The following is a 9,048-nucleotide window of genomic DNA, read 5'->3' as shown; positions in this document are numbered from 1 at the left end:
CACTTTGCAAATTGATTCTACAGGTTAGACCCGGTTAGACCCACGTTTGGGCCACGTTTGGGCCCTCGGGCCGTATATTTGACACCAGTTACCAGTTAAAGAGAAAAACACTTCGTAGGGAAAATATCATATTTATTAGTTTTGTCGCTTCAGAAAAAGTCTGATTTAGCTTTGGTGAAAGAATTCCTGATGTTAACGTGAGGTCCTCAAACTGAACCTCACGTTGTTTACTGGACACACAAACTGTGTGTGTGTGTTTGTTTGTTGGTGTGTGTTTGTTAGTGTGTGTGTGTGTGTTTGTGTGGTTGTTTGTGTGTGTGTTTGTTAGTCCTCCTCCCAGGCGAAGTCGAACGGCTGGAAGTCGTCCCTCAGCTGTTTGCTGCTCTCCTCCTCCTCCTCTCTGCTCTGTTTACACTCCTTCCAGTCGGCTCGAGTCGGGATGTTCAGCAACGCTTCGCTGGCCAGAACCTCCCTGCACACAACGCCAGGTTCACAACAACGATCACACAAACAAGAGGCTAGCAAGAGCTACTGTTAGCTGGAAGGATAGCAAGCTAGCAGGAGCTACTGTTAGCTGGAAGGATAGCAAGCTAGGAGGAGCTACCGTTAGCTGGGAGGAGCTACTGTTAGCTAGGAGGAGGAGCTAGGAGGAGCTACCGTTAGCTTAGAGGATCTACTGTTAGCTAGGAGGAGGAGCTACCGTTAGCTAGGAGGAGGAGCTACTGCTAGCTAGAAGGAGCTAATGTTAGCTAGGAGGAGCTACTGTTAGCTAGGAGGAGGAGCTACCGTTAGGTAGGAGGAGCTACTGCTAGCTAGAAGGAGCTACTGTTAGGTAGGAGGAGCTACTGTTAGTTGAGAGGAGGAGCTAGGAGGAGATAGGAGGAGCTACTGTTAGCTAGGAGGAGCTACCGTTAGCTGAGAGGATTAGTTAGGAGGAGCTACTGTTAGCGGAGAGGAGGAGCTAGGAAGAGCTACTGTTAGCTGGAAGGCTGGGAGGAGCTACCGTTAGCTGAGAGGAGTAGTTAGGAGGAGCTACTGTGAGCTGAGAGGAGCTACTGCTAGCTAGGAGGAGCTACCGTTAGCTAGGAGGAGCTAATGTTAGCTTAGAGGAGCTGCTGTTAGCTAGGAGGAGCTAATGTTAGCTAGGAGGAGCTACCATTAGCCGCGTGGTGTTTTTTTCTGATCTCATTCACGTCTTGTCGAACTCTCACCGTCCGAACTGCAGAGGAAAATGTTTCTGGATGCGATAGAAGAGTTTCTCCCCGGAGTCCAGCTCCACGTAGAAGTAGGGAGTTCCTGGAGGAGCGATCTGAACGCAAAGAGAAAAAAAAGATTTCACATTAACGAACGACGCTCAACAGGTCGAGATCACACCTGTAAACACCTGAAAAATACTCGTGCACCTGTTTGAGGTCGGTGTGTTGAGGAATCTCCATCAGCTCCATCTGTTGCTCCTGAGCCTGGACCGTGAACGCCTCCTTGATGTCGTCGGTGGTGCATCGGTCCAGCGGCACCGGCACCACCTCAACGGAAACAGGAAGTAAAACAAAACGTATTATTTTATTACCCTCCAACACGTTTTATCCTGAACCCACAGATAAATAATCAGGATGTCAAAATGTCAAAATCCTGCAACAGAAATTAAAAACTCGTCTCTTTTTTGTTTTTATTACCTGCAGCTGCAGATGTTGACTCCTGTAGTTCCTCTCGAACAGGACACATCGTTCCCCTCTGCTCTTGTAGAAGCTCCTCAGAGCCGACTTGTACTTCTCCATCTCCTCCACCACCTCCGAGCCCAACTCCACCACCGACTGGTAGTGGCCGATGGGCAGGATGAGCATGTGGCGCGGGGTCAAGCCGCCTTTAGCCAGAGCCAGGTAGCACTGAAACGAAACCGGACGTCACTCAGCGCCGCTGTAACATGCTACGATGCTACGATGCTACGATGATGAAGATGATGATGATGAACTCACATGGCTTCCTATGCTGATGACGAGATGTTTCTCCACCTGAGGACTGGCCAGACAGAACCAGCAGGGTCCGGTCGGCTGAGCTACACAGGAATAAACGTCTTTAGTCGCAAATATAATTCCGTTTAAAATCATTCAAAGCATAGACTGTATATAAATATGGACTAAACACGTTTCCACTTCCTCCCATTTATCCAAACTGAAGCTATTTTCCCGGGGACACGGGCGGCGCCATCTTGCGACTTTGGAGCCAGAGTCTCATCGGTAAGGTCCGAGGGGCGGAGCCACGATATCGATGCCCCGCCCACACTTCATCCTGACTCGCGTTTTGGTTCAATTAATATTACGCTGTGTTCTAGCTCCACCAGCTACAACGAAATGTTGGATTATACACTGAACTTAATTCTGGGTCTCTGATTTATCAAATTTTTTGTTCTTTGTGTAGGTCCTCTCACACTTTATGGTGTGGTTGGCATGGCGACAAATAACTACAACTAAACTTATCCCCAAAAACTGACACTAGATAATTCGTCAACATTAGCATTAATTACCTAAAACGACAAAAACCATCCTTGAAAAATAATATTTGACATGTATTTTAGTGTTTAACTTTGGCCCAAGCCCCACCCACTAACATGGAGGGGGCGGGGCTTATGGCCTATACTGCAGCCGGACACCAGGGGGAGCTACACTTGCTTTTTAGCTAGCCTAGCATTATGTAAAGGCAAGAAACCCAACAAACAAATGCTGAAGATTAAACAAATTAAACAAAATAAGAAATCTAAAATAAGTGATCAGTGTTTATGCTAAGCTAACCGCTAATCTAATCAAAATGTTAAAACTACTCCTTTAAGAATCTGTTTATAGTCACATTGTTACTGAAATAACTGGCGCCCCCTTGTGGAGGCTTTCATGTCTTAGTTAAAAGTTAAAAGCTCGTTCCTGAGAGCTGAGGCCGTTTGTCTCATTCTTACGATGTCGGCGCTGCTGTTTGAACCGCTCGTCCCGTCCTCGCCCGTCTCCGTCCGACGGCCTCTTCCTGCCGCGACCCCGAGGACCGCCCCCTCCCCGGTTACTGCCCAGGTCGAAGAAGAACTGCTGAGACGGTTCCTGAGCGTGACGACAAGACGAAGATCCATGTAGCGCATTTAAAAGTCTGAAACAAAAAACCCAAAGGTTGCGTCGTCGTACCTCCTCCTCTGCGGCGCCGAAGGCCTGAACGTTCTTCTTCGCGTCCGCCTTGTCTTTGGGGCGTCGGTACGGGTTTTCCGTCACGTCCTGCGGCTGCTTCACCAGCTCCGCAGGATCCATCGTCTTCATGGGGACGATGTTGAAGGCGTAGAGATACTGCAGACAGAAAACACTGTCATTGTCTTCAAGCACCAACATCTGAGGCTAAAACCTGAAGCTAACACAGGAATAGCAAAAAACTGCAGTTCCTCTGATGTCCACTAGGGCTTAAAAAGCCTGAGTCGATCCCCATTGACCTCCATGTTAAAAACTCCAACTTTACAGCAGAAACAAACATGTTTACACCCTGGAGACATGTTGCTAGCCGTCCTTAGCCTCAGCTTTTACCACTTCTAACTTTAGCTATGAGCTAGGAGGAGTCCCACCCAAGATGGCGACAACCAGAGACATCGTTTTGAGCTTCAAAACTGCTCACACAGGGTTTCTGCAGGTTTGAACAAGTGAAATTTAAGACTTTTTAAGAGCAATACGCGTTAAATTTAAGACTTTTTAAGACCTTTATGGGTTAAATTTAAGACTTTTAAGATCTTTTTAAGGTCTTTATGGGTTAAATTTAAGACGTACACAAAGAATGAAAAATAAGAGGAATCAGAACCCAGAATTACTTTCAAAATGACAAAATTTAATGCCATTCAACTATCAACTCAGGACATCCCTGAAAATTTATGACCTACAATGTAAAATATTTGCTCATATTTAAGACTTTTTAACGCCCTAAATTGTGATAATCAAATTTTAAGACTTTTTAAGACTTTTGAAATAGCTGATAAAATGTCTTCAGTTGGTGAATCATAATTTTTTTTCAGCCCATTGCTATTTTAAAGCAGATTAATGGAAGGAACGTTGGCGATAGCAGAGTAAACCTTCCCACCTTCTTCTTGGCCGGGTTGTTGACGGCTGCGAGGGCGATGAAGCGACTGACGTGTTGAGCGTTTTCCTGGAGGATGACGTGGTTCCTGAAGACAAAGACAAGACAACACAACCGTCCATTGATTTCCTGAGTCCAATTAATTTAGAGGATATTTTGGTTTAACATAGTTGTGAAAGAAATTTTCACAAAACCAATGTTTTTCCTCAATATTCATCTCGTTTGTCGTCTTTCACGTGTCTTAATTTTTGTACTTTACTTTGAAAGGTTAAACGGTTCAAAATGAGATGTCCAACTTCTAACTTGGAAATAGTTCAAACTATTTAAGATCAGCTTTGAACTGGAACATCCGTAAAGGTAAATGTTACTTTGTTGTCATTTCTATGCTAATACATGAAAACAAAACAAGTCCGATATAAAAACAGCTCTAAGAACAACACAATACAATTAATACAGCGATGGATCCATGCGTTACCTGTATGGGAGTCTTTCATAGTGAGCGCCCTCTAGTGCGGCAAAGTGGTAGCGTGGTTTCAGTTTGTCTGCGAGGTTGGCGATGGAGCTGCTTCCACAAAACTTAGTGTTCACTTCCTGCCAGAATAAAAACAAAGACTGAACTCAGCTTCATGTATGAGCAGCAGCAGCAGCATTTTTAAAGGTTTGCATCTTAAACTCTTCGTTACCGGGTTGTTTCCAAAGTGCCAAACTCCCCGGGGCCACTGCGACGTCAACAGGATGTCGACTCCTCTGAACTTGGAGCTGCTGGTGAGCGGCGTCACGAGGTCCGACAGGTCTTTGGGCGTGAAGCAGTGAGACGGCGCCGGCTCCTGCGGCGCCTCCCGACCGCTGACGTACGCGATCTGCAGCCCGGAGACGCCCGTAAAGACGCCTCGCCGACCTGAAACGCACACGCATCGTTGCAGCTCGCCATCATGGAGGACGTTAACAACTCTCTCTGGTGCTAAAGGGACGTAGCTACGCTGCAGTCTTACCCAGATACGTGATGTTTTCAGCCAACTCGCTGCCGTCGGCGTTGGGGAAGTTCTTCACCATCTCCTGGCTCGCCGCTCCGAGGATGTAGGTGTGGATGGGAGCTGAGGAGGATCAAAAGTGTCAATCCCCACAGACCTCCATGTTCAAATGTCCAACTTTAGAGCACAAAACAATCCTGTTATTGGGTGCCCTCACAGGTCGCCACCTCCTGGACCAGTTTTGAGTGAGCTAAGAGTTAGGTGGAGTCACTCCCAAGATGGCGACTACCAGCGAACCACACTGAGCTTCACACTGCCTCTTCATACTGTCTTAAAGCTCAGCTCCAATGATGCTCTGCCTCTTTCATCATTTCTAAAGTAGCTAGGAGTTAGGTAGAGGCACTCCCAAGATGGCGACTACCAGAGAGACTGTTTTGAGCTTCAAAACTTCTCTTCATCGTGTCTTAAGCCTCAACTCCAATCATGTTCCACCACTTTCATAATTCCTAAATTAGCTAGGAGCAACGACTTAGGTGGAGTCACTCCAATGATGGCGGCGACCGACAGTTTGAGCTCAAAACTTCTCTTATCTGTTTTGAGCTTCAATCAGCTCACATCTCTTCATATCTATAGCTAGATTAGTGAAGCCTGGCAGCTCCACATCTTTAATAATTCCTAAATTAGCTAAGTGGAGTTAGTTAAGTGGAGTCACTACCAAGATGGCGACTACCAAAGCGACAGTTTTGAGCTTCAAAACTTCTCTTAATCCTGTTACTTACTGAATTCAATGGGAATATCGACAGAAGCAAATTCTAAACAGCTTCTAATTATCTACAGGTACTTCAACTTTTTTTGATCTATTTTAAAGACTAGAGATTAAATAAATAAGTTTTTATCCATGGTCACAGAACACAAAGCACAAAACACTGTAAGAATGAACATATTCCGAAGTGAAGTGTGAGCGATGAAAATGTGTTTGTACCTTTCTTCGCTCCCGTTTTGTACTGTTGCCACTCGACTTCAGCCTCCGCCGTCGTCCCAAAAAACTCCCCGACGCACAGCAACAGCTGCAGGACAAGAAAACATCACTCGCACCGATGATCCACGGCGTAATAATACGTAGCCATGTTATGTAGTTATTTATTAGTCGTATTACTCACGTCGAACTGTCCCGTCTTCTTCTGGATGGCCTGGACTCGACTGAACAGAGCGTTCAATCTGCCTTCGACGTCTCCACATGCCAAGCTGCACACGGACAAAAATATGTTTTAACTCTTTTTATAAATACAATCATGGCAGTTTATTAATTTCACCCTGGAAGTCTTCATTTATATCTTTCTGCGTAAAAATTACTCACAAAATGACTGAAGGTAAACAAAAAGAACCTAATCAAACAACTGAAACAAAAATATTATACTATATTATACTTTATTTATTCAAGATAATGACACAATATTCCATATCTGAACTTACAAAAAGTACATTAAGACTAGAATCAGAATCATAAATTTAACTTTATTTATCCCCAAAGGGCAATTTGAGCATCCGATGCAACAATAACGGCAACTAAATGTTTGTGGCAACTGCTGCTTTGTCCATTCCTCGTTTAAAAATATTAATTTGTTTTTCTTTAATCGACTTTTTGACGTGAAAGATAAAATATTGTGAGACTAATGGCACCAACTGGCTGGAGCTCTGTTCATGTAAGTCAATTTAAAGGGTGTTAATCTTACGCAATCACTTATTTCACATAATATATTTTTAATTAAATCACATTAGCTTGTACAAATTTGTTTTAACTTAAGAGTCATGAGGTTTTTTGGGTTAATATTCTGTGTTAAAAGAACAAAACTAATTATTTTGATCAGGATTTCATTGATAAAATGTCATAATAACATTTTAATTTAATAATTTTATGAGCAAACAAACTAAACAAAACAACAAAAAAGAAAAGTTAGAATTAAACAATTTAATTTGTACTAGAATGACAGGCCCAAGATTTTCCTTTTATTTCTAACAGAATGCTGCATTATTACTTAAATTTAATTTAAAAAAGAATTTTGCATTTTGACTAATTAAACCTAAGCCGAATTTTTCATTGCCATCAATAATTATCGATAATGACCTTAGATCACGAGTTATCACAAATATAAATAAGTAATGTCTAAGAAAACCTTTAAATTATCTACATTTTCAATGAAGTTCAGTGAAGACGTTTGCGGTTTGTACGCAGTCAGTTCAAAAACCGAGTAACAACAGGAGCAAGTTGACGGAATTACTTGAAATCACTGTTTTAAATCCATCTTCTATTGTGGAGTAAATCCATTAGTTACTTTATTTATCTGTTGTGACATTTGTAATCACAACAAATTACGCTTGAACAACATAAACTAACGTTTCATTTCGGCTTTTAAAGACATAAAACTGTATTAAAGCCTCAGATTAAGTATTTATGAAGATGAACTTACACTCTCACAGGTTGATCTCCCATCTCTTGGACAGGATTTTTGCTCAAAGTGTAAAAAAGGCAAAAATGTGTGAATTCGATTTTTGCAGCTTCAACGTTGGGTCCGTTGCTCAATAACAGACGGGTAGAAACAACAAGCGGAACTATTTACTTTCAACGAATCCCGCTCTATTTACGTACAAAACGTAATTATAAAAGGTAAGATTTAAACTTTTATTTAACAGAAATGTCACTTTTTGCTTCTTTAAGCCCTTTCTGTGGTTATTTAGAGAATAAATACATTTAATTTTTTACCCAGTCACACTTCAGAGCGGACAGGGTGGTTGCCAGGTTTGTTTGTTTTTTCCCGGAACTGTTTTACATGTATCTATATCTATGACTGTTTTAGACGTGACACACGCAATTTAATCATCTTTAATCAATTAAAAACAAACTTAGTCAAAATTACACACGATAAACAGTTTTAGCCTTGGATTATATATATTAAATTAAACGAATATTAAACGTTGTTTTATCCTATTATAGAATAAAATGTCACTAACAACATTTTATGTATTATTAGTATTTTTTTTTTATATTTAAGTAACAACTCAAAACTAGAAAATGTGTATATGTATAAATAAATGTCTGGGGTGGTTTTACAATTATATTTAAGATTTGAGAATTTAATATGTGCATACTTTCCACCTTATGTTCCGTGTAAAGCTAATTACACTGTACAAAATTAGAAATTTGCTTTGGTAAGATTGATTGAGTTAATCTTTTCAATCCTGAGGCTCTTGTTTTGCGTTCACACGTGGTAAGAAACTGAATTAATAAGATGAGATGAGATTTTTCACACAGCTGCTTTTAAATATTGTAAATTCATGAATATACAAGCTAACACCTCTAGTTTAGTTTATATTATTAAGTTTATAGTTTATATTTTAGTTTATTCATTTTTTTTGTTTGGTTTTTGCTCAGTTATACATTACATTTCACTGTGCTCTGTACTATGTATAACTGCGCATTTGATAAATAAAACCTTGCTGATGAAATACTTAATTTGATTGTTTTTGGACTTTTGGTTGAATAAATAAATTGAAGAATCTGAATCCACCACACTGAGCTATGGAATAATAAAATAATTCATTAATACTTCACTGTGTTATTCTATTTTGTTCTTGAAATCATTTTATAATTTAAATAATACTGAATACGTACAATCTTCCAGTTTACGGATATCGGTCAAACCTGGCAACCTGTGCGAGACCGCCAAAGCTGATATTGATCCGATACCAAGTAAACACAGAGCCAGTATCGCCGATGCAGATATCCATTATCAGTCTGAATCAATTTAAACTAGGATGAGTTTTCAAGACCTTTAAAGGTTTTTTTATGTTTTGACTTTGGGATTATAAATCAGTTTAAATCAAATACAGACAAAATTTATAATAAAAAATCCGTTACCATGAGTTTTCACATGATTATACACGTTTGTTCTGTAACCACAGTATCTTATACGGTTTTTACAAAAAGTAC

General features: G+C 41.0%; 1 protein-coding gene across 1 annotated transcript; it reads right to left on the bottom strand.

Moving 5' to 3' along the window:
- Positions 1-2: 2 nt before the first annotated feature.
- On the bottom strand, positions 3-7,664 carry cwf19l1 (CWF19 like cell cycle control factor 1). The gene is made up of 14 exons (XM_047575396.1): positions 7,529-7,664; positions 6,221-6,305; positions 6,043-6,127; positions 5,082-5,183; positions 4,773-4,987; positions 4,565-4,680; positions 4,093-4,177; positions 3,162-3,317; positions 2,945-3,080; positions 1,974-2,053; positions 1,674-1,883; positions 1,404-1,523; positions 1,212-1,309; positions 3-472 (listed from the first exon to the last, which is right to left on the bottom strand). Exons 1-14 carry the CDS (start codon positions 7,549-7,551, stop codon positions 325-327), a joined length of 1,659 nt encoding a protein of 552 aa, XP_047431352.1. The 5' UTR covers positions 7,552-7,664; the 3' UTR covers positions 3-324.
- Between the last annotated feature and the right edge of the window lie 1,384 nt (positions 7,665-9,048).

Source organism: Mugil cephalus, chromosome 22 (assembly GCF_022458985.1).
Source record: "Mugil cephalus isolate CIBA_MC_2020 chromosome 22, CIBA_Mcephalus_1.1, whole genome shotgun sequence".
NCBI lineage: Eukaryota > Metazoa > Chordata > Actinopteri > Mugiliformes > Mugilidae > Mugil > Mugil cephalus.
The sequence above is the reverse complement of the archived record's forward strand: the minus strand, read 5'-3'. Positions and strand labels throughout refer to the sequence as shown.

Bases quoted from the DNA above. Each gene is read 5' to 3' on its own strand.
- cwf19l1 (XM_047575396.1), bottom strand. From the start codon at position 7,551: ATGGGAGATCAACCTGTGAGAGT. The intron at 1,524-1,673 runs GTAATAAAAACA...GTTTCCGTTGAG, and splicing joins GTCAACATCTGCAGCTGCAG to GTGGTGCCGGTGCCGCTGGA. The intron at 473-1,211 runs GTGAGAGTTCGA...CGTTGTGTGCAG, and splicing joins TTTCCTCTGCAGTTCGGACG to GGAGGTTCTGGCCAGCGAAG.